This window comes from Lepidochelys kempii, chromosome 13 (genome assembly GCF_965140265.1).
Source record: "Lepidochelys kempii isolate rLepKem1 chromosome 13, rLepKem1.hap2, whole genome shotgun sequence".
Taxonomy (NCBI): domain Eukaryota; kingdom Metazoa; phylum Chordata; order Testudines; family Cheloniidae; genus Lepidochelys; species Lepidochelys kempii.
Window position 1 is genome coordinate 19,235,642 of NC_133268.1, and position 25,653 is coordinate 19,261,294.

The 25,653-nt window shown below is 43.6% G+C and overlaps 2 protein-coding genes across 14 annotated transcripts; one reads left to right on the forward strand and one right to left on the reverse strand.

Moving 5' to 3' along the window:
- Window positions 1–6: 6 nt before the first annotated feature.
- Window positions 7–16,433, reverse strand: OSER1 (oxidative stress responsive serine rich 1). 3 transcript variants are annotated; one of them, XM_073309571.1, is made up of 4 exons: window positions 16,295–16,433; window positions 12,756–12,861; window positions 7,167–7,280; window positions 7–5,591 (listed from the first exon to the last, which is right to left on the reverse strand). In XM_073309571.1, exons 2-4 carry the CDS (start codon window positions 12,830–12,832, stop codon window positions 4,898–4,900), a joined length of 885 nt encoding a protein of 294 aa, XP_073165672.1. In that variant the 5' UTR covers window positions 12,833–12,861; window positions 16,295–16,433; the 3' UTR covers window positions 7–4,897. The 3 variants fall into 3 exon arrangements, with proteins under 3 accessions (XP_073165672.1, XP_073165673.1, XP_073165674.1); XM_073309572.1 differs by lacking the exon at window positions 16,295–16,433 and adding an exon at window positions 14,523–15,006; XM_073309573.1 differs by lacking the exons at window positions 12,756–12,861; window positions 16,295–16,433 and adding exons at window positions 10,618–10,696; window positions 12,671–12,719.
- Window positions 16,429–25,286, forward strand: LOC140897171 (oxidative stress-responsive serine-rich protein 1-like). Of its 11 annotated transcripts, none has more exons than XM_073309564.1 (6): window positions 16,430–16,616; window positions 18,096–18,133; window positions 18,632–19,710; window positions 21,835–21,956; window positions 22,593–22,703; window positions 24,413–25,286. In XM_073309564.1, the coding sequence occupies exons 3-6, from the start codon at window positions 19,708–19,710 to the stop codon at window positions 25,113–25,115; spliced, it is 939 nt and encodes a 312-aa protein (XP_073165665.1). In that variant the 5' UTR covers window positions 16,430–16,616; window positions 18,096–18,133; window positions 18,632–19,707; the 3' UTR covers window positions 25,116–25,286. The 11 variants fall into 11 exon arrangements, with proteins under 11 accessions (XP_073165670.1, XP_073165665.1, XP_073165667.1 ...); XM_073309566.1 differs by having other exon boundaries at window positions 19,623–19,710; XM_073309561.1 differs by having other exon boundaries at window positions 18,096–19,710.
- The last annotated feature ends 367 nt before the right edge of the window (window positions 25,287–25,653 follow it).

A 25,653-nucleotide genomic window follows, 5' to 3' on the forward strand; every position in this document is an offset into this window, starting at 1 on the left:
CTAAAATTTTAAATTAAAGCCCATTTATTCACTCACAGGCAGTATCAAGGACAGGGGGGCGAAAGGAAGACAAGAATATACACATTAAAGTGAAACCCCAAGAAAGGTTTTGAGTTACAAACATTATTTGAAATCATGCTCATCTCCATCACTCCTGCCAAGAGGAATCAGTTGCCCTGCTGAAAATCCAGGGTCTTGTCACCAATAGTACAGGTGTAATTGAGCACTGCACTTTCCCATTTTCATGCTGTGATGCGTAGTATGAGCCAGGCTTATCTTAAGCCTGGTCTGCATTGAATCAATCTAGTTTATTCAAGCCACTAGTGTAGATGTGTTTAAACCAGTTTTGCTTACATGTGTAATTTACAGAAATAAACTAAACAGATTTAAGCAAAGTTTAAAGCAATTGAGGTGGATCTAGACAGGGAGGATTTGCATATTTTTAGATCAATTTTAAATCGCTTTAGCTAGCCACTACATGTTTCCAATATAGACAAGCCCTCAATGAACAAGCAACTGTAAATGCATGCAAAGCATCCGCTGAAATCCACTTCCCTGGTCAGCTGAGACCAAGTTTGCACAGAAGATGCATTCATCTCCAAAGAGAGGTTGCTGGCAGCTTCAATGTTCCCTGTCTACTTCAGAGGGGCCACAGGACCTACTTTAAAAAAAAATCAAATCTCTGGAGGTATTTCACCTTAGGGTCTGCTTTTATTTATTTATTTTTATAGTCAGTCAACAGGTTTGCTACTCCAAAAGCTTTACAAGCAGTGGCTCTGCCTGGTAGGTGGCGTGAGCACTGCTTATTTGCATTGTGCTTGGAAAAGACAGAACTAAACTACAGAGCCGCATACAGATGCTGTGGTACGGGCACATAACTCCCACCTTCAAATACAAGACTGGTGAGTACACAGGAAAGAGAGGGGGACGTTACCCCAGCATGTCCCACTGATCCAAATCTTTCCCTCCTTCAACCTGTCCCATACTCTAAGACGACGCTTAGCAAGGCCATAAAAGTATGATGTGCTATTTAGTGACCACCATATTACTAGGAGCAGGTGCTTATCCCAAAGGAAACAATGGCAGCTACGGAGCTAACCTGTGTTACTGCTGGCACATTATGCACCCCTAGTAAGAGGTAAAGTATTGAGATAGGAACTCTGGAGTTCCAAGTCCAGCTCTGCCACTGATTTGTTGTATGGGTCCAGGCACGCTGCAAAATCTTGTCTCATCTGTAAAATTAAGACAACCCATTGCATGGTTGTACAGGGCTTTACAACTGATGCTATCATTAGGGGCTTCAGTTTTTAGAACTGCAAAAGTACATGCTACATGGTGCCTAAATGCAGCTCCACATGCAAATACACCTACCCATTGGGCATGCACGCACAACAAAGTTAAGCCCAACAGTCACTTAGGCTAACCGTGTTCTTCCCTTACCCAGCCACTCAGGTTCTCAGAGAGGTCATTCAAACAAAAAGGGAACTAGCGACAAAATTCTATTCTACAGAGTTTCTTATATTGCACTTATCACCATAGTATCTAAGCATCATATCTGAGGCTCAGAAATGCCAGGTGCAGAACTGTCAACCCCAAGCATTCAAACATCATGAGTTAGACCTCAAGTTATAAGATTGGCTTAAAAAGAAGATTCTAAAATAGTTAAGTGTTGGGATCTTTCACTATCTTCTGGTTTGAGCCCTTAGGGTACAGACAGGTCACATTCTCAACTCACTCTGCTCTGAGGGGTAGATTTTTTTATTTTTATTTTTTAAATGAGAACTGAGAATTTCATGTAGTCACTTTACTCAAGGTGCTGGGACTTTAAAACAAAATATTGCAAGACTTGTGATAAAACTGAAAAGATTAACACTGAAGTGTCTTCAAGTACATCTCATGCTGTTCTAGAAGACAGGAATAATAAACTCTGATCTGGTTTATCATCACCAATGATGTTAATGTCTTAAAAACAGGCCAAGTTCAAGACCATGAAAGTTATTACAAACTGCAGCACTGTTCCACAACAAAACTGTAATGAAAATTATGTTCAAATGTATATTTTAAGCACCACTTGGCTATAGGACTCCTAAATGACTGAATTGATGCACGACTTAGGAAGTTTAAGGTAAGTATCAGTCAGCCAGTGGGTCTATATTGTCAGGGAGTAAAGATGTCACCTTTACATGGAGTAAAGGTGACATCTAGTGGCCAGACATGGATTACCAACTTGTTTGGATGCTTCTCCTTCCCTAACCATCAACAGTACATACCCAAGTATTGTACAATTTTCCTTTAGGGTCCCTACTAGATATTGACTTGTACTCCAGGATTCACTCTCCGTAAAATTCAGAACAAAGTAATTGACTGTACCAAGTCCACCACACTGCACTTCATGTATTGCAAAACAGGGCAAACAAAATATAAATCCTTACCCCTAAGTCTATGGGACTCCCATGAGAAAACAAAATAGTGGAATGGTAACTGGGCCCTCCTCCCTATGAAAGGTATTACTCCCATTCCCCAGATGTAATATCTACTGTATGAATTAGAAGTGAGCAATGCAATGAGTTGGTACTGGCATTATATATATATACACTATACACACATACACATATACACACAGGCATATTATATATATATTAGGAAAAAATCCAAAAGAGTGAGCAATTGGGGATAAAATGAAATTTTCAGAGTTTACAATTCTAGTTCTATTCCTGCAGCAGACAACCACACACAAGGAAATGGAGTTACTTCACATTCAGATACATGTGACTAATCTTAAGTTATCTGAATGCAGGGAAATTGAAGGGGAAAATGGACCCAGCACAGCCTGCCTATTTAGGACTTCTGACATTAAGAAATGCTAGGTAGTTTGGGGTCATCAATTCGGTCTTAATTGTGAGGCCACTTCACTAGGATAGATTATAACACTGATAGACAATGACTATCCTGTGCCATTAAGCCATATCAAGCTGCAGATAATGGAGCAGGGATGACATTCTTAATAACCAGAGGTGCTAATGGAATTTAGCATGGAAGGGTTTCTCCTAAATTATTTCTTGTCTCTCACACAAGGCACAAAACTGTAAAAGCATCAGCACATGATAACACTGGTTCATACCCTTCCCCCCAAGGGCTAGTTTCAGTACCTGGCAGTATACTCCCTTGTACCTGTCCACTGCTAAACCTAGAACAGGAGACAGCTGTTGGTGCTGCTTTGATATGATCACATGCAGATTTGAGCTGCAGCTGCTCTTCTGTGCAGGGAGATACGCACTACAGGCAGTGGAGAACCGTACATGGATCCATCAGCACTCTGCCTCACGACAAGACAAGGATCACACTACCAATATTTTTATGTTTTAGTAAATGGATTGCCAGAAGGAAGGGAAAAGGAGAACACATGGATGCAGTAGGAAGGCCCAAGATGTCCCGGCTTGGCAATTGACCAAGCATTAATTAAATTGAGACATAATAGACCTGCAGGCTTAAACTATGTCAAAACTATGTCTCAAACGGCTGGTCTACACTGCCACTTAAGTCGAAGTAAGTTACGTTGCTCAGGGGTGTGTAAAAAAAAAAAATCACCCCCAAATGACACAGCTTACATTGACCGAACGTGGTGTCTACACCACACTATGTCAGTGAGAGATGCTCTCCCGCCAACTTACCTTCTGCCTCTTGGAAAGTGGAGTACTGAAGTAGAAAGGAGAGCGCTCTGCCATTGATTTATTGTGTCTTTACCAGATCTGCTAAATGTACACTGCTGCATCAATCACAGCAATGCCTATTTAGCATACCAGTGTAGACAAGCCCTCAGAAATGAGCAATTGCAGGGAGGACAAATTTGGGTATTTTTGTCTAACTACAATCAGGATTACAGTGGGGGAAGGATGTGCAGACAAAAGCACACTGAAGAAGTTGGCAAATGCTGTTTGGTCTTTTGATGTATTTTTATAAAAAACAAACTGCAAAGGAGTCAACTCACCTCATCAACTGTTTTTCCTTTGGCTATTGATGAGGAACAATTACATTCAAGATACAAAGCCATCTATTTCTGCTGCAGCAGACAAAGGTAGAAGATCTGATTACCTGAATTATTTCTCTGATTAGGGAGCCTAATGTGGTAATACCTCTTGCAAGGTTAATACTAGAATCTGATAATATACTAACTTGGAGAATAGGAGAGCTGTGAAGAAAGGAAAAGGGAAGAAAAGGTCAGTCTGAAGAAAAAGTTTATCCTACTAGAAACAAAGCTGCTCTTTAATCATAAACAAGCAACACTGATTGCACCTCCCACCCCCCACAGAAAAGCAAATTCAGGCATCTGGAAATAATTAGAGCAATGGATGTAAAGATAAAGGAAAAAAATGGGGCATGATCCCCACTTTTAAAGTGTTCCCATAATTTGGTGCTATACAGCCCCACTTGACAAGTTTCCAAAGCTAACCCTGAATCCATAACTGCCTGTTTATGAGTTGCAATTGAACATCAAAAAGAGACCTCAGATGAGCTAAGATACAGCATCAGACTTCCCAAATAAAGAGGTCTGATCCCATACAGCGCTTTTTATGGACTGGTCTCTGCAATAACCCAGAACTGCAGGATTTTTTTTTTTAAATAAGATCTTTAATCAATGCAGAATTTCCCAAGTTATTAGTTCCATAAGCAGATATGGGAAGAGACTGTTCTCTAACCAAATCAACCACGATTCTAGGGTTAGAGCTGTCACGTTTCTAAATTAAGGTGTTCTGTCTGGTTTAAATAACAAAAGTTAGCTGAGATGCAATGAAGTGTTTTTATTGCAAGCATGGTGAGCAGGGAGTGGATTGCTTCTCATGTAGAGTACGACTGAGGGCAGATTTCAATCAAACCCTTTCTCTAAAGCCCATTGATGTCAGGTGTACATCATTTCTGCCATGTGAGACATTTTCTTGGGAATATATAAGTAATATTCCATGTATCCTGAAAGGTCTTCAATAGTCACATCATCCACATAGGCCCTTGCTTGCTCAGAGCAAGATCGTGGAGAACTTGAGGGAGTTCTTGATGGCAAAGGCTGGGAGTGGTCCTCAGCAACTGTTCTTTCTGGTGACAATGGGATGGTGTTCTGCAAGCCGGAGAATTTGTACACTTCCATGTCTTGCCACCGCTTACACTGACAGGCCTTGTCCATGCATGCACATGGCTTACTCTTGTTTTGTTTGGACACCGACTGGAAGTCAGAAAGATCTGTTGTCTTTAGACTTGCTTTGGACATCAGAGAAACAGCAACAGAAGAGTTTTCCTGTTTGTTCTCTGGCATTGGCTCTGCAACAGAAGCGCCCGAACACTCAGCAACAACTCCCTTGTGGCCAACGCCATCTAGAACAGGACTGGAACGTTCATTTGCACAGAATTCCTTTGGGACTGGCACCCCTAGCCCGGTGCTGTTGTCTGGAGTGTCAACCTGGCTCTTGTGTACCAGATGGCTGCACACAGAAGGCGTTTTTGAACTGCAGTGGATAAACTTAGGAGGATGAAGGATTGGAGACTTAGAACGCCTCCGACGCTGGGTTCTCACTGCCCCTCTTGAAGGTTTCCTCATAGACCTAGCAGCAGAAGATACACAAGTGAGTGTTTACTCTATAACCAGATGCAAGTAGTATTTTCTTTCTGTGAATCACAGTAGGAAAAGTATTTAAAAAGCAACCTCCTCCACTGTACAGTAGAACCTCCGAGTTACAAAATTCTCAGGAATGAAAGTTGTTTGTAGGGAATGTTCGTAACTCTGAAATGTTTGTAATTCTGAACAAAACGTTATGGTGGCTCTTTCAAAAGTTTACAACTGAACATTGACTTAATACGTCTTTAAAATTTTACTATGCAGAAGAAAAATGCTGCTATTAACCATCTTAATTTGAATGAAAAACAGTTTTCTTACCTTGTCAACTCTTAAAAACTTTCCTTTTTTTTTTTAGTAGTTTATGTTTAATACACTACTGTACTGTATTTGCTTTTTTTGGGTCTCTGCTGCTACCTGATTGTGTACTTCTGGTTCCAAATGAGGTGTGTGGTTGACCGGTCAGTTCATAACTCTGAGGTTCTACTGTATTTATATTACATTTTAATGAGTGCAGTAGCATCCACTGAGCTTTACAGAACAGGTGTACAAGATTGTATGAACTAACTCAGACAGACATGATACCAGTTCTGGTAAACAAAGGTGTGGAGCTAGCACCTGAGAGATCAATGTAAGAGAATGAATAAAGGTGGTTTTAAGGAGGAATCTGAAAGAGGCGAGGCAGGGTACTTAGCACATGGGATGAAAGAACACAGGGGCCACATGAAAATAGTAAAAAGAAAAGGAGGACTTGTGGCACCTTAGAGACTAAACCATTTATTTGAGCATAAGCTTTCGTGAGCTACAGCTGTATAATCCACTAAATGTAAAAATGGATGAGTTTTCTACAGAGAGGTTTTTAGCATGGAGAATCTCAAAGCACTTTACAGATTGGTTGATCCACAATCAACTACCAAGGTGAAATGCAGCAGCTCTCAAATGGCGTACAATACTACTATGCTCAAATAAATTGGTTAGTTTCTAAGGTGCCACAAGTACTCCTTTTCTTTTTGCAAATACAGACTAACACGACTGTTACTCTGAAACATGAAAATAGTAGCGATTCAAGACTGTTTCAACAGTCATTTGAAAATGTAAAGTGCTGCATAAGCACTAAGCATTCAGGAAACAAAAGGCAAAAGATTCAGAGATAGAAGTGCCTTAGAGGTACCTACTACTCTACTGTATGATGCCAAGTGATCCTGCAAGAAAGGATTCATGACTTAAAATGACTCATTTTCAAGTACAGCAGCTTGCTGAATATGTTTACTCTGCTCCTGTTCCTAATGCTGGTGCGGCTGTAGCATTCAGAACTTCACCCACAGCTCAGAGGTGTTTCACTTTGTAAATTTAGAAACAGAACACAAATGGCATGGGAATGAGGGGGAAGGGATGACAGGCATGTTTGTTTTAAAAGGGAAACTAAAAAAGGTAAAATTTTTGTAAATAAGTCCGTTTAGAATCCAAAACCAGTAACAGAATTGGGTAATTAGAGTTAAAATAATTCCAGTTCATTTACATTTAAAAAACCAGGTCAGTCAGTCCCAGGCTGCCCTCTGCTTACCCATGCCAGGCTTCTTTAGATGTGCACACATTCTTAGGTTTGGTTTCATCTGTAGCTGTTCTAACCAGTGCTCTTGGAATTGTACCCTCACCCACAGGAAGAGAAGCAGTGGACCTGAAAGAGGAACATAAATACACTGCAATTAACTGAAGAGAATGCGAAAGATATATATGTCAAAATACTGTGGAGAGGCTATGAATTTTCTTTCCCAAAAAACACTTTAATAGGTCATCAGAAATGCCTTAAGCAAACTGTTTGCAAACAAACAAACAGTCTCCTAAAAGCTTCACTGAAGCACCAAACCAGGAAAGACACACAGTGTGCTAGTTTATAACTGAAGTGTTAAAAATTCAGTGAATTTTCATAGTGAACCACCAATATGTGAACATACATAAATTAAGCAAGCATATGATGTTATTGTAGTAACCTGTGTCCTTCCTCACCCTACTATTTGTTACGCTCATCTGTTATATCACATTATGTTTAATTTTGAAGTCTAAGCTTTGCCGGGCATGGATCATGGTTTTTAATTTGTCCTGTAATGTTCTTACCACACCTTTTGGCACTAAAATTAATAAATATGAAATAAGATAACAGTTCCAGTCAGCCTTATTTACCAAATCATACCTTGTTGCAAGCTGTTAGCCAAAATGATACCTGCAATTACGCATTAACGGGGCAAGAAAACACCAACAAATATGCAATAGGGAATGATGTATATGAGCCAGTAAGTCTTTTCTATAGCTACATTCTATAATGCTCAGATATCACACAGTTATAAAATGGGTTAAGTGTGGGCAAACAGCATTACAACTATGTTCAGGCAGGTTTGAAAACTGTTTTAAAAGCAAATTACTAGCAGTGGAATGGACAGAGGCTTATAGAATCCAGTTTCTGTCTGAAGACTATGTGTTGCTGCTCATTGCTGAAGACCAGAAGGAAGTAAGGTTAGATTTAACCAAAGCATACCTCCCATGACCAATGAATGAATGCTTAAAACCCATGTTTTCTGAATCCACTAAATGTAAAAATGGATGAGTTTTCTACAGAGAGGTTTTTAGTATGGAGAATCTCAAGGCACTTTACAGATAGTTGATTGTGGATCAACCACCAAGGTGAAATGCATCAGCTCTCAAATGGCGTACAACACTACTATACTAGTAGGAGACATGAGAAAGCTTACATCAGTCTGTGAGCTTTTTCTAACTCAAGTCTTCTTCAGCACCATTACTTGCATATTACTAAAATACTCAGGCCCCTAATGCAAGAATGTGAGTTTCTTTAAGCGCAGGGAAAAATCTCTCCACAAAGTAAAATTTGAAGACTCTGTATGATTTGGAATACACCTCTACCCAGATAGAATGTGGTCCTTGGGAGCCAAAAAATCTTACCGTGTTAAATCAAACTTGCTTTGGCCTCGAACATTTCCGTTAATACAGTATTTGACATAAGAAGTTTTATTCTTGGTGTTGTTTTAGAAAAGACACATCTGATGTCGTCCTTCACATCAAGCCCGGGGTCAGGGCTCGCAGCTGCGCAGCTCCACACAGGGGTTGATGCTCGTAGCTATGCATCGCGGTCGGGGTCATAGCCCAGTGCAGTGGTTGGGGCTCGCAACCCCCACATGGTCATGACCCCCCAGTTTGAGAACCAATGTTGTAGATGAGACAGAAAACCATTTTTGCTTTACCGAGTTATATCTGAATTCGTGTTATATTGGATCGCTTTATATCAGGGTAGAGGTGTATATGGAAATAGTAAGTCTACTCCATTACCCTTTCTTGCTGGATGACTTCCACTTGATACTCTACAAAAGCAGAGCCAACTGCTGAAAAAACATATCCAACAGAACTTGATGTAGAGTCCAGAATAGGAAAGCCAAGTGTACTTCAAAAAATTTAAGTATGGAAGTCCAATATGATTGGCAAAAACACCAAACTTAAGATATTTAGAAGCAATAAATCTTTAGTCATTATATGGGAGCAGGGTCCTGGAAAAATAGGACCAATGCACATTTGAACAGCTTTCAATGAAAGTGCCTGCATAGAATATTCAAACTAAAATGGACTGAGAGCAAGTAAAGAACAGGTCCCAGAATAGGCACAACCACCTACAAGTAATACAGACAGAAGATGTCTCAGATATGTCAATTTCAAGAATGCCCTAAAATAGCATTTCTAAGGGCAAGAAACACAGAGGCATGTTCCATAGTACGATAGTGGCTGAAGAAGCATGATTATATCTGAATATAAAAAAATCTGGCTAAACAAGTCCAGGATAGGGATGAGGGGCTGTTTGACTTCTGCCTTATGAACTTGATGGTGTGGGAAGAATGATGAATATAACTGAACTAAATCTTAACAGTTAGAAAAAAATCAACCTGAGTAACAGGGTAGAAAGAAGATTCTGTAACTGAAAGGACAAAAACTGCTGGTGTCAATTACACTTAGGTGAAAATTGGGGTGGGGGAGTGAGGAAAGGATGTTCATGGAGTTTCTCTGAATTTTGATTAAATGCTTAGGAGCATTATATGGATAAAATTTTTAACAAATAATTAGAATGGCAGCTGTTTAAACACTAGCTTTTAAATTAGACCTTCACACTGCAACTCTAAGCTATACACAACAGCCTTAAATGGAATTTTCCCCAGAAAATGCCTCAATTTTTAGAGCCACAAAAAAAACAAAAAAACCCAACACCACCCAAGTCTTAAAGCCAGTCTTTCCTAAATATAAACATTCCTTGGATATAAATAGACTGTTTAACTGGAACACACTAGTCCCGGTGTACAGGAAGAATGTTTGCTACAAGAAACTCTTCTCCTTATTGTAGGTTTGGCCAACAGAGCTGAAAGGTTACAGTACATTACATTTTCAGAGCCTTGGCTTAAATAGAATTTGAAGATTTACTGGGCCCCCCAAGTCCACATTTTGAAAGCTGCCCACAGTCTGTACACAACTACAATTGTGTATGCAGTTACTCAAAGGGCAAGTGAAAATTAGGCTTGAAATTCTGACAGTTTAGGCCCATGTCTATCGACCTTCTGGAAAGTCCTGACAAGACAGGTCAGGAAAGCATACTCCCTCCTCTCCCACTAACTCAAAAGACCCGTGTCATTCACCACTATTGTGTCCTCCAGTTTCCATATATCCAATCCATGGATCATTCATCTTTACTCATAAGGCATTTCGGTGGAAAGTCCAAGTATTATACAGCAACCAGCTCCAAGCAGCAGTATTTATACAAGGACGTTGATATTTTAAGTTTACCAAAGTGGCCTTACTGTAATATCCTTACGTATTTTGGTCCTCTCCCAAACATGGGAAATAAGAATACGAGCTATGTTTTACTGTATTGCACCTGCAAAGAAAACTCTGTGTGGACATGATGTTTGTAAACTATTGTTATAATACTTCACTCCTAAGTGCTTTGAAATAAGGGTAATACCTACATTTGTACAGACAGAAAAACTTGGGTATGGAGAGCTGAAGTGAATCAGATGGGGAATACAGTGAGTGTCACGGTCAGTACTGGAATGCAAGATAAGAATATTTAGATGTGTGACATTTCTCATAGGATTATTTTCAGGCTCTTTAGTCAGTTGCAATGTTTGATCTTTGATATTAGGAATCATTGAATCTAATTAACAAATTAATTAACAATTAACCCAACTTCAGATTTTAAATGCGATAGAACCAAATAGTTAAAAATCAAATCAGAGATCATTGGATTAAATATGTTTGATATGTGCAGGGTGTTCATTTATTTATGATGCTCCTTAACTGTCAAAGTAGGACATCACAAATCCATCCCAAACCCCCATTTTCAGGGAGTTGTAATAGTTCAGAGTATCCTTTCAGGTTGACACTTTGGATTTCAGCCAAACAGGGAATTATTTTGCAACACTTGCACTAAATTGGTTCAGATTGGAGGTGGAGGTTTCCTGTTAAATGAAATTCTGTCCTTATTCCCTGTCCTGGGCTCAGAACAGTTGACATGCAGAAAAGACCAAGATATTAATATTCAGAAAGAAGCTCCTCTTTCTGCTGTAAACACAGACCAATCGACTGGAGACTGAAGGTGGGAAGAGATCATATCAGTTCTTTGAGCTCTCTTTACTGGAAAAGAGTTGAAGCATATTGGAGATAGGGGCATGTGCAGGGAAGGGAGGTGTCACAGATTTCCAGTGAGCCTGGTCAATTGTATTGAAAGACCCTGAATATACTGGGGCTCTGCGAGGCTTCCAGTGGCACCCTAACCAGCTTGAAACTGAGGCCTTGTCTATACTTGGATTGTAAGCACCTGTTCAGTTGCTTTGGTGCAAATAGCTTATACAGGAGTTATTTACATGAGCCCAGTTTACATTGTTTCATAGATATTTAGGTCAGAAGGGACCATTATGATCTAGTCTGACCTCCTGCACAATGCAGGCCACAGAATTTCACCCACCACTCTTGCGAAAAACCTCTCACCTATGTCTGAACTATTGAAGTCCTCAAATCATGGTTTAAAGACTTCAAGGAGCAGAGAATCCTTCAGCAAGTGACCCGTGCCCCATACTACAGAGGAAGGCGAAAAACCTCCAGGGCCTCTTCCAATCTGCCCTGGAGGAAAATTCCTTCCCGATCCCAAATATGGCAATCAGCTAAAACCTGAGCATATGGGCAAGATTCACCAGCCAGATACTACAGAAAATTCTTCTCTGGGTTTTCAAACCAAGGAAGGCTGCATCACTGCAAATCATGCTGCTCTGGTGTAAACTGTACCTACATTAGGAGTTTGCACTGGTGCAGCTACACCAGTGGCTGAAATTCCAATGTAGGCCAGGTTTGAGAGTTGAGACTTGATAATTGTATTGAGTGTTCTTTTATTAAGTAGGAAAGGGTTGCCATTCTGAGTATTAAAAGTGAGATGGACAGATTCTTTGTGCTCTAGTATCGTGGAGCAGTAAGTCAAGTACTGCATATCATGTCTCCCAAGTAAGGAGAAGATATACACAACATCCTCCCTTTCAGTGTTTTTGTTAAAGAAATTGTCATTCCTGGAGACTAGAGTCCAATGGTGGCAATACTGGATTCCTACATGACCTCACCAGTATCTTCAATACTGATGTGGCAAGACCACTTAACTCAAAGGGGTAGGAAGGGAATCCATCTCCCTGGTTCAATTCAGTGGTTGGTCTTGCTGCTGGTATTGCCGGTAAATACTAGTTACATTAGCAGCGTTCTAATAATGTGTACATGTCCTCTGATAACCAGGGCTCAGCCCAAATTCATTTAATATGGGCAGCCAAATGACAGCTATCAAATAGTAACCATTTTTGGTCACTGTTAGCCCAGGTTGGACTTGAACCAGCAATTTAGATAGGAATTGATCTGTATCCCATTTACCAATCCCCACAGCTAAATAGCCCTCTGATTACAAACTTTTTTTTTTTTTTTAAAAAGACTTCAATTTGTTGTGCTACAGTTAAGCCTTCCACTACCTAATCCTTTGGTACCTACCTCAATCGCTTCAGATTTGTAGAGTGGTTCCCTAGCAATTCACTGGTCATATAGTTCCTCAATACATCATTATATGCTTGCTTACCCTGCTGCATCAACTCTTAGCTTTTTGAAAGCTGTCTGAAGACTTTCCTCTTCTCCATCCTTAGCTTCTGTTTTCATCCTTGGCACTGTGGGTGCTGACAGTTACCCTATGGTGTTGAAAGCAGAAAGTGAGTTGTTTGAAAATTAAATGGAGACAACCAGCACTGTGTTCAAAACTTTACTATAATTTCCCATCATCATCATAACTCAAGAAATAAATTCTGAGCAGCAAATTGTAGCATACACATAGCCCTGGTCACTGTATTAAGACACTTCTGGGAGAGGATTCAGAAAGAGGAGCAGAAAGATATGCAAGAATGATAGAGTCATCATCATGTGTAACAGCTTAGGCAAATAAAAACCTTTACAGTAAAATAATTTGGTGTCAATTCTGAGCCAAGTGGGGGCAAGGGATGGGATAGATCTCTTCAATGCAGGAGTTTTCTATAGATTCCTATACTTAGTTCCACTGTAACCAAAACTGCACTCCAGAAGCAGTAGAGCAAACAAGGAGGGCCAGCACCACAACACCAATCAACTTCCTGTAGGTCACTGTTGGTACAGTTTGAGAACCTCTGCCCTACAGTACAGTCTTTGGGGCTTTGTCCTGTTTTATAAAAGTAAAGTGATATGGTTTCCACTATTTCCTTTGAAGACTACTCCACAAACCAGGGGTATGTCTATGTTACAGCAACGAAGCTATGGGGCTACAGCTGTGCCAGTGTAGCACTATAACACAGATGTTTCCTACACCCAATGGAAGGCAGTTTTCCATTTATGTAGTAAATAATCCCGCAGAGACAGTAGCTAGGTTGACGATATAATTTTTCCATTGACCAAGCTGCATCTACACTGGGGGTTAGGTCAACCTAACTACAGTCCCAGGGCACAAAACTTTTCACAGCCCTGTGCAACACAGATAGGTTGATCTAATTTTTAAGTGTAGACCAGGCCTAGATCCCAGCCTCAAAAAGTTCTATCAGGTTTTCAGCCCAAATTTACCCTCTCTTAATTTCAGTTTTTTGACCTTTGTTATATTAAGCATTTCATACGAATTATCTCCTCTTGGATGTTTAAGGCCCCAAAACTATTTCTAGACTTGTGTCCCTTACTGCTCGTGCAACTAGCAGTCAGTTGGCCTAGCTGGACAGCAATCCTTACAGTCTCTCAATTATTTTAACAATCTCTGTTGCTTTTCTCCAGCTCCTCCCAATTTGTCAATATTTTACTGGTAATCAGTTGCCCAAAATCAAATTAGTAGTTGTTCTAGAGTGATTAAAGTACTAGAACAAGTCTTTAACACCCGGTGTTTAAACTGAAGTGGTCTTGATTGGTAAAGGAGTACTAGACCACTATGGTTAAAATGATTCTTTTAATTTGTAAGAACTCCATATACTCCCGCAGGCAAGTCCTCATACACAGACATTGTCTCTCAACTCCTTATGCAGCTGCTCTTTTGATATGACAGATATAAATGGAATATTACTGACTACAGAGTTGAGTTCTCAAGTCACTAGAGAGATAGATGCCTAAGAGCAACAGATATCAACTACCATAATGAAGGCTAATTAATAAGGGCTATTAAATCAAGCTACCAGTACAATACTACTTATATTGGTATTTGAATAATACATTTGCTAAATTAATTTTAACTCTTTGATATGCTGGAAGAGAGAATAAATTTAGATGAAAGAGCTGCAGCTAAATAGTCACACAGATTCTCAAAAGACAAAATGAAACAAGTAAATATGAAGGGTAAATTCTCTACCTGAGAATCTCATTTCTATCTGGCCCCCCTCAGATCTCCCAGCTGGTGTGTCTGCTACTTGCTCTGCAATGACTTCACTCAGATGTATTCCTTAGCCGCTAGCTGGGTGCCATTATGACACATCCAGAAAGATGGATGTGTCATAATGTGTTTGACGCACATACTATGAACTGAAGCAGCAAATAAACACAAGGGGAAGTGGTTGAATACAATACTGGTCACTGTGATGCTCATCTGAGCAGACAAATGAGCAAAGATTAACAAAACAGCCTGGCTTAGGGTACACTCTTAATTGGGTACTGGTACCACTTTACGTTGATGTTTGGGTGAAAATTTCTATCATAAATCCAGTGTGGGGACTAGCCTCAATAAAATTATTCTTCTCTGCCCCAAAGAAAAGTTATCCTTAAAAACAGCTTATACTTTTTTGCCAATTTTAGACTGATACCAAGTTAAACTTGAAGCTTGATGCCAGAACACTTCCTATCACAGCAGCCTGAAAAGCATAGCAGAAGTTGGCTGTAGCAAGGGAATGGAGCAAAAATGTTTTAAAAATCTTAGTAAAAGATGTTTAACACAGTGACAGTTTTAGTTTGGATGGAATTTTTACATGATATGTGGTCCTGTTACTTTTATTCACTGGCAAAACTAAACTGATTGTGAACTTATGCATTTTATGATAAACTGGTTGGATGAATTTAAATCCTTCTGAGTGATCTTCAATAATCTGGGTAGCTTCTGAAGACTGTAATCATGAGAAGAAAGTTTTGGAGATTTAAAACAAGTTAATGCCGGCCGAAATTATGTTCTTATTTTACCTGTCTTCATACTATATAATCTCAATCGATTTCTATTCTATTACCTTCAGAAAGAGACTGTTAAATATTTTTAAGAACCTACTTCTTTTGCAAATAGCAATCACAGGGAACTCCCCACCAGGCAAAAGGCTGGGCTGTATGAACATCACTGTGCAAACACATTCATTCTATTTCAGTGGTTTCTGACCCTTTTTCATTTGCGGATCCCTACAAAATTTCAAATGGAGCTGCGGGGACCTCTTTGGGAAGCTTCGGCATAGTCTGTGGCCCCCAGGGCCCGCGGACCAGAGGTTGAAAACCACTGTTCTATTTCATGTGGAGACCAGGCTCTGAGAAGCCTTGAGGGGACACTGGAGGCGGAAAGGTAAGGCGCTTGTAAGTGAATAAAACGGAAACGAGACATCAGTTCGTCCGTCCCCGGAGGTACAGAGTCTAGCCCGGCCTGAAGGAGGCTCAGGCACTTAGGAACATCAGCGATACCTATAGGGCCAGGAGCTGCCAAGAGAGTCCAGCGGGAATTTTTAATTTAGCGCTTTTGAAACCGGACTCGTTCACCGCCCTTGGCCGGCAACACCCGACGGGAGCTCGGTGATTGAGTTCCCAGCCACCCCCCCAGCTCCGGCCTCGCCCTGGGCTCCCAGCCCGGAGCGATGCGTCGCCCCCCGCAGCGGGGACCGGGCTGCCCGGCCGGGGTGACTCAGCACCAAGAGCCGCGGTCACCCGGAGGAAGCCGAGAGCTGGGGCCGGGCGGGGAGGAACCGTGCGAGGGCGGCTCCCGGCTGGCCGGGGACTGGGCTGTCCTGCCGCACGGACACAGCCCGCTGGCCGGGAGTCGCAGCGAGCGCTGGCCCGGGGGAAGGGGCAGAGCAGCCGCCCGAGAAGGGGGCACCCAGGGGGAGGACGGGCCAGACAAAGCTGGGCGGGGAGGGGGGAGGGTCCGCCCAACACACTTACCGCGCTCAACCCCGCAGGGAAGGAGCCCGCCGCCGCCCCGAGACCCAGCGGCTTCTTCCGGGGCGGGGCGGGAGCGGTCGAGTAACCCGGATGGGAAAACCCTTAGCGCCAGAAAGGGGACGGGTGGCTGGCTGGTTGCACGCATGCGCCTTCCGGGAGCGCTGGGGGCAGAAACGCAAAGGGCGCATGTGCGGCCCCCGCACGATCGTTCTGCAGGGGGGCGCGGTTGCGCGCGCGTCTCGGGAGTCCTGATTTTCGCGTGCGCTGTCGTCAGTTCCTGTTGTTTTTATCCCCTTTCGGAGAGCGAGTCGGAGGCCCTCTGGTGAGTGACGCAGCCGGGTGGGGAGGGCCTGTCTCACTCCCCCCTCCCCCTCCCCGGTCTCCGTGCCCCTTCTCGTGGAAGAAGGATCGGGGCCGCGCGCGGGGGTCTGGGGCGGGCAACCCCAGGAGCCCGGGAGGTGACGCAGCGGGGGCTCGTCCGGGGCATGGGGCCGCGCTGGCTGTGAGGGGAGCCCGCCTGAGCGCCGCCGCCGCTCAGGGTCTCCCAGCCGGCAAGCATCGCACGCGTGAGGGATTGGGGAACGGTGCCCCCTCGGCTGCGGGCGGCAGGGAGCGTCCACAGCTCCTCTGGCCTGCCTGGATTGGGCGAGCCAGGGCCCCCCATGTGCTCGGCGCTGTACGCACACCGCTACACGGCGACCGCCCGCTGCCGCGGAGAGCGGCTCTGCCCTTCGGTTTGCGTAGTGAGCCTGGCAGCAGCAGCGCGCTCTGTGCCCACCCGCGCCCCCTCCCGAGCCAGGTGCCTCTGAGGCCTGTGCGGCTCATTCCTCTCCAGCGCAAGGAGGGACAAATGCAGAGAACAAGGGGAGCGGGGAGCTGCTGCTCCTCATGCCGCACCGGGCCAGGAGCGAAGGGTCTGTGCAAGTGAGGCCTGAGCTACACACGGGGGTTTTGCAGCATAACCCTCGGCCAGGGCTCTGGCTTTTCGTGAAAATAGTTATGTGGGTACAAGCCCTAGTGTAGACAACGCTATACCAGTATAATGGTACCTGATACCGGTACAGGTTATTCCCTTTCATATATGTGGCTAAGGTATACCACAAAAAGCACGTTTGTATAGATATAACTGTGTCCGCAGGGAGGATTGTACTACTTCACCTATACTGGCTTTGTTAAAGCGGAACCGCTTTCGTGTGTAGCAAGGCCTGAGTCAAATTTGAAACAAAACTTGTATGTGTAGGTGGGTGGGAAATAAAATCACACTTTTCAGAGAAGGCTGTGTGGAAGAGTCATTGTGGGGCTTGATGTTTGTGTCTCAATGACTCCAAGTCAAGTGTGGCCTTTTGTACTTGTAAACTGAGTGTTGGGGTGGATGTTTCCTACGTGCCAGTGCCAGAAACTCATCCAAGACTGAGTCAAATCAGATTGCAGGTTATGGAGATTAAATTACGCCTTCACGGGCATCAGTGTAGGATCATTACCTTGAGTTGTCTTCCATGGTTTTTACATGCCCTGAGGACAGAAACTGAGCAAGCAATGGGAATGTGGTTAACAATTTGTTGATGCAGAAGCTCCCAGAATAGAATCTCATTTCCCTCCCAGAGCTGTGCAGAACTAACTGAAGTAAACAGAAATAAAAATATGGTTTTGATAGAAAACGACGTGTGACTGAATACACACAGATCTATAGGGTAGGAAAATGGCATTTTATAGAGTTATCGTTTAGAGAAGAATCACACTTCACATTGTGTTATTTTCTTTTTGGCTATGAATATTTTTATCACGCCTTTCTACTTTGCAGATGTCTACGTCATGATACAATGGTGCTCAGATACCATGGTGATTAAACTGTAAAAAACCTAGATAGATACAATGGAAACCCAGCAACACAACAGGTGCATGTGCTGAGAACGCTCCCCTTGAATACATTGGGAATGGCATGCTGAAGGACAGCACAGCTGCCCAAAAAGCATGGTCGTTAGCATTGTATGGCATGCAAGGTTTTATTGCATCTGTTAATACATTTACAACTGCTTATTAAATTAAAATAGTTGAGCTTCCACTACAGAAAGTGTCAGGTTGTTGTCACCTACCTTCCTGTTTAGTCCCAGATCTGAAGGTACATTGCACACCTTTATACTTACCCACTTAAATAGCCTTTGGAATGCTGTTGAATCAGAACAGAGAGTGGTAGCACCTTGCTCCAAGACAGGAATTCATAAGCAGAGAGTACAACTAAGGCATTTTTGTCCTGTCTGAGTGACTGATTTTATCTTTCTACTTCCACCCTGATTTGTTGTCTCTCCTTTTTCCTGCATGTCTTGTTGCCACGTGAAGCCAGTTCTGTATGTGCACTATGGATTAGAGAGGGAAATGTACTCAAGTAATTTGGAAGTTTCACTTTGCAGCCTATGATGCACATAGAGCAGCATTTCCCAAATGGTGGGTCCCAACAAAGTTCTAAATGGGTTGTGAACCTGGTGCAGAGGTTGGAAAGTGAACCCACCATGCACTCACCCCAAAGCTGTCCCCCAGGGCTAGGCCCAGGTCCTTGCTCCAGGCGTTGTGACCTGATGTATGGGGTCACATTGCCACTCAGGTGGCTGGGCCAAACCTGAGTGGCACTGGAATCCCATGCACCTAGAGTGGGTAACTGGGCCATGCCCATGGGACTGGAGCAGCTACCAGTATGTGAGTGCAGGGTGCTTGCTCTCCAACCTCCTGTCTCCAGGCCTCCCCTCCACACTAGGCCAAGATTCGAGTTGTGGTGCCAAGGCAGAGGGTGCTGGTGTGGGTGGTTGGTGCCCACCAGCTGGGTGCGGAGGCCTCTCATTTTGCCCCTCCCCCCACCCCCCCCAATATGACCCCTAAGTTGGTTGCAGAAAAAAAAAAAGACCAAAGGTAGTTGCTGGGTCACTTGAGTAAAAAGTTTGGGAACCACTGACATAGTGCATGAAAGAATAGACTATTGGAGAACATTGCTGATGTCTGAGGCCCCAGATCAAGGTGCTGGTCCTTCTGCTGTAGTGGAAGGAAGTGATCCCTTGATATTAGCTCTTAGACCTATGGGAGAGTTCTTCAGTAGCAGTGGGGAAGTATACAGAAGAGAAAATCTACCTAGAACAACAGATAGCAATGAATTCTTAATAGCAAGCATTATGATCAGCCAGTTTCTCAATAGTGAGTACTATGCTCAGCCACTTCTTTAAGATTCAGACAGGAAAATGCTTTCATTTGCTCTATGTAATCTTTGTAGCCAAGGACCAATTGGATACATGTGCACAGAGAACTTTCTTCCAATGTGGGCTTTATTGTCTTCTGCTTCTAGTCCAAGCTAGGTGTGGCAGGGAGGAAAACTGCCTTCAAGTCAGGATCAAATTGCAAGAGCAATATACAGCACTACTAACTGTTTAATGGTAAATATTCTACATTCTGTCCTTCTATATAATTATGCTATTTATGCCCAACACTTCAGTTCCTATTATTAAGGCCCAACTAGTTTCACAGCCGTGAAAAACATGTCACGGACTGTGAAATAAGCCCTTCCCCATGAAATCTGATTTCCCCAAAATAAGCTGGGCTGGGGCTTGTCCTTCCCCTGCATGGCTGTTATCAGAGGGAGGTCAGACCCACCTCCACAGGCAGTGCAGAAGTGAGTACCACCCTCACTTCTGCACTGCAGCAGCCCCAGAGCTGGGCTCCAGGCTTCCACCCCCTGCGGCTCTTTCCGGGGCTCGGGGTGCCCGGACTGAGGGCTGCCGCCCCCCCACGGCTCCTGCCAGTGCTCAGGGTACCCAGGCTGGGGGCTGCTGTCCCCTGCGACTCCTGCCCAGGCTTGAGGTAGCTGAGCTGAGGGCTGCTCTGGGCTGCTGCACCCCCCCGCAGCTCCTGCTGGGGCTGCCCAGGCTCCAGCCAGGGCTCGAGGCTTTGACCCCCTGTGGCTCTTGCCTGGGCTCAGTGACCTGGGCTGGGGGCTGCCACCCCCGGACAGCTCCAGTCCAGCTTAGGGCTGTCCCCCTCTCCATTGCTCCTGCCCAGGCTCTAGGCGCTCAAGCTCGGGGGTGCTATCCCGCCCAGTGGCTCCTGCCGGGGCTGGGGGCACCCAGGCTCCAGCTAGGAATCGGGCTTCCACCCCCTGCGGTTCCAGCCCCTGCAGCTCCTGTCAGGGCTGCCTCCGCTCCCCTTCCCCTGCCTTTCCCCCCACCATGGCTGCTCCCTGGGCTCAGGGACCTGGGATGGGGTCTGCCACCGCTGCGGCTCCAGCTGGGACTTGGAGCTTTTGCCCTCCCAGCTCATGCCTGAGCTCCAGGCTTCAGCCTCCCCACCCGCTGGCTCCTGCCCGGGCTCGGGGCTGTTGCCCTCTCTCCACCCCTCTACCCCCCCGCCCCCAGTGGCTCCGGCTTGGGCTCAGGGTGCCCAGGCTCAAGGCTGCTGCCCCCTCCTAGCTCCTGCCCGGGCTTAGGGCTGCATCACCTGCTGGGGCTCCAGGCTTCCACCCTGTAGCTCCTGCCAGGGCTGGGGCACCCATTTTTCAAATTGTCTGGGGCCCATGCATTAATTCATCAGTAGCCTTGACTAGAAGCACCCGGTTGGGGAGCTCCCAGCAGCACTGTGGAGATCAGACCTACCACCACCTCTGGGAGCCTCCTCCAGCTGCAGGAAACTCCACAGCACAGAAGTGAGAATGGCAATTCTGTAACCCCTCTACAGCAGGTTTGCCCCCCGCCCCATCCCCTTTTGGATCAGGACCCCCAGGGTTACAACACTGAAATTTCAGATGTAAACATCTGAAATCATGAAATTGACCGATTTTAAGACCCTGTGGCTGTGAAATTGACCTAAGTGAGGTGTAAATTTGGTAGGACCCTACCTGTTATTTGTATCTCCTTGTCTAGGCTAGGTGTGGCCTATCTAAAGTAACAGGTTACAAAAGCAGTACAACTCAATTAACTGTTTAATCTCTAAATTCTACACTCCTGTCTGTAGTGTAGCCCTATAGGCTAAAATTAACTCTTCTCTGTATTATTTCAAGCAGATAATATATATACTTTTCATAGGCTTCACTTTTCTTACTCTTTCTCGGTACAGTTCTCTTTACCTTATTGACACAAAAGTTCCTCAGTGTGTGTTGGTTCAGTGTGCTGACCAGAAACTACTCAGTAGGGCTGATTGAGGTCAGTGTCCCTTCTGTCAGTGACAAGTGCCTAAGTGAAATTGAAATGCCAGTATTACTGTTCTGTAAACTAATACCAACTGCCAAGTCTGTGTTAAAACAGTGTTAAAGTACATCTTGTGTTAAAACAGTGTGTAGGGACGTGGCAAAACTTAGGTTGTCTTCCTCTGCACTGTGAACAACTCTGAGTACACAGTTCCTGGTGAACAAATAATATTAATGGAATGGTTCCAATCTGAAGGCAATGGGACTGACACTAGAGGAATGAAACACAACATGGTGGCTCATTTCAGTTGTGTGGAGTTTTATTTGGAAACCGGTAAGTCTTCAGTTCCCAATATCAAATCACAATTTGTATATTTTTCAGTGCACACTTCCATGGCACAATCAGTGTTACTCTGACAGCTCATCAATGGACTCAGAAGATAAAGACAGAGAGGAAGAGAGTCTGCAGACAGCTTTCAAAAAGCTAAGAGTAGATGCAGCAGGGTAAGTGAGCTTGTAGAAAAGTAGCTCAGTTTGTCAAGTTTTAATAAAATGAAAAACACTTGAGGCATTACCTAAGCCTCTAATTTCCCCTCAGGTAAGTAAGGGACATAAAGGAGTCATTTGAATGACCACTGCAATGTAGTTACCTCTGGGGTGGAAACACGTTTAATCGCAGGGGTTGTATGTATAGATGGCTCATTAGACTTCTGACTGGCTATTTGCATTTACTGCAGTTGAGAGAGAGAGTTTAGGCAAACAAGGCATTTCTGATAATGCAGTTGTATGCTTGCAATTCTGAAAAACAGGGCCTAGAGTCCTATACAGGAATTGCCTTGCATTTCATTTCTGTCTGAGAGGAATAATCGATGGTAGCCTCTTCACTTCTGTTCCCACATCTCCCTTCCTTCCCACTGGCTCCTTGATCTGCTGCTGTAGACATCCTGTCATCCTGTTTTCAGTGAAACCATAAGTCTCTGGTTAGCAATGAATCTGTGACAACAGAAATTTAACATGGATTTACATTCTAGTACCATTAAAGTAGCCTTCTGAGAGGGGTAGGGCACAACATCAATGTGGAGACACTTTGAAACATATTTTGCAGAACTATCTTAATGTAGCATTTTTCCTCTCACTCAGATCTACCGCATCTCTGTCTGTGGATGAGGGAACAAGTCTGAGAGCACCGATAAGAACAGCTATGGACGGAACCAAACCTCAACCTGTCTGTGCCAAAGAGACTTGGCATGGGTAAAACACATTGTTAACTGAACTGTATATTTATTCCTTGTTAATTAGAGATGATGAAAACATGCATAACATCATTTCAAACAGGGATTGCTTGTTTAATTAAGCAGCTGAGCCACGTTATTTTTCCCCTTTTGTGTTTATAGAAACCTTAACTTAGAGTTCATCTTGATTCTTTTTAATAGCCTTTTAACAAAGCCTTTTGTCTCCCTTCAAGAGATACTAGTATCCATATGTGTCACAGTTACTGGGCTAACTTCACCTCTGATCACTCCTCATGTTTTTGAGTATGTCTTCCTTCAGCTCTCAGGCCACTAGCTGCTACCTGGCTCTGAATGGAACTGTGTGATTCTTCCATTCTCAGACCAGGCTTTGGGTATCAGTCCCCTGGTACTAACTGATTACCTCAGCAGATCTGATTTATTTCCAGACCCTGGAATTCTGTTCCCTCTGGGGCAATGACAGAAGTGAGCAGTGACCAAACAGCCTCCTTAAAGCAAAGTATTAGTTATTTAGCACAAAAGCGTTTAATAGAAAACAATAGGACAGACTGTTTAATAGAAAACAATCTTAAAAACAATTGAACAGACTGTATGTATTTCTAGCTCTGCCCCTTAAGGCTTACCACCTCTTAGATCCGGGAAGGACCAGTTCCTTCATACCCCTCCACGGAGCTTGTCCATGCCAGCCTGTTTCCTTAAACAGCTGCTGACCAGAGACACTCCTTCCCATCTTCACAGGAATCAAAATACTTCCTGTTTGTAGCCCTTTGATCTGGGAGGTTTGAAACTTGATGGAAACAGAGGAGACAGGATCCCTGATCCTAACACCATTGTCTTTCAAGTATGTACCTAGATGTTCTTATCTGGGAAGCCATTGTTTTGCTTCCCTGTTTGTTCTTCCTACAGCCCTTATTGAATCCAAGCATTATGGTGTGCAATAAACATTCCATTATCCCAGTAAAAGTGTATACTCTCTCAATAACTAGGTTACACATCAATACATTCCTGCTCCTACAGTATTTATAACAATATTCCATATCTGCTCCTCTTCTGTCATGATATCAATTACATCCTCCTGAGTATCAGTATCTGTGACAATTGTCATCTCAGTCCTTTCCTCTCCTTTCTTCCACCCAGATCCTGGTGTCCTGGATGATCATTTTGTAATTTAGTATAAATGAAATAAAACTCAGCATCAGTTCCTTTCTCCTGAGTCTGTTGCTACTTCCCTCAACAGCAACTTCAAAACTTCCTCAGTTTGGTGTATTCAATTACAAAAACCATCCTACAGCAGGAAAGCATCCTTCCTTTGGGGTATCAGCTCCCTCACAATCCTTCTTACAATCCTCTCTAGATGCTACTCTCCCACTTTCTTCTGCTTCCAGCATAATCTAGGGTGGAGGAAAGGTCAGTTCTCTCTCCCCATCCCCTTTTATTTAAAGACACGAGTTTAATCACCAACACTGGCATTTATAGCTATTGTGAATGTGCATTCAGAATATCTCTTGTCAATTTTTTTCTGTGACTTGGTCTGCTGAGGGTTTCAGATACCAGTGGAGTGCTGGGATTTTCTATAGCTGTACAGATAATCATTGTTCAGATCTGATACTTGACACTGTCTTGCTTTAAGTGAGGTCCTGTTTTGGAAAGCATTAGGCTCCAGAATTGAGTTCTGAGTAACCTAATTGTTCATTTTTTGTTCACTAACAGGTGTGCGAGGAAGTCCTCCAGGGGGTCATCAAGAACCCAGCGTCGTAGGCGTTCCAAGTCTCCTGTCCTGCATCCTCCCAAGTTTACCTACTGCAGTATGAAAGCATCTTCTGCCCGCAGCCAGTTGAAATACAAAAGCCAGCCAGACACTGCAAAGAGTACTATCAGCTCAGACATTTGTGTTGCAGAAGAACTGTGTACAGGGGACAAGTATGATTCCTGCTTTGATGCCAATGATAGTAGAAGAGCCAGAAATGAACCTTTGGGAGCTTCCACAACTGAACAGCCTTTGGAGAATTCAAGAGAGAATTCTGCTGCTGTTTCGTCGTCCTTTGAACCCAGCCTGGATTCTAGACAGTCTTCAGATTTCCAGTCATTATCTGTGCTTAGCGATAGCAAGCAGTGTCCTTGCGTGGACAAGGAATGCCAGTGCAAACAGTGGCAAGATGTGGAAGTGTACTCTTTTTCTGGCTTGCGGAATGTCCTGTCAGAATGTGAAAAGGCAGTGCTAGAAGTCCATTCCCAGTCTCTGCAGAACAAATCACCCTCTGGTATGGCTTCATCAGGTTCTCCCCGATCTTGTTCTGAGCAAGCTCGAGCCTTCGTGGACGATGTGACAATTGAAGATCTTTCCGGATACATGGAATATTACTTATATATTCCCAAGAAAATGTCCCACATGGCAGAAATGATGTACACTTGACTACAAGGAATCCATGGAGAATCATGGGCTGGAAATTCAGTAGTAATGAGTGGATGAAGTGCTTCCCTCAGAGCCATGAGTGGGAATTTGGCCATTCTCATTGCTGTGTATTTGATCAAATGTTTCTTTGCACCATACAGTGTAGTTTTTTAATAAAGTGAAAAACAGACAGTAGCCTCTGAGCTTAGTGTTTTAAAAGAATGCATTAAACTCTGCAAAGCTCAAAGAATTCATTGTAGATCAAATAAACTCCCTCTGTTCTTTGGTCTGTGCTGTGGACATTTGAGCTGCCTGTACTGCTTTCACTATATGTCTTAGAAGAATAGCCTTTTATGATTGAATCTGGGGATTTGTGGTATTTGGGAGATCCTTTCTCTTTTTAACTGCAAAATATTTAAGACAAAGTAAGGCCCAGTAACTTAAAGAAACAATATGTAGTTAGGGATCTGTCTTAAACCAGCCCACTTGTGTGGGAAGGATAAGTAAATATTCTGTGTTTTGGGCAGGGTGTCTCTCATTGTTGAATCTGAGTATTGCA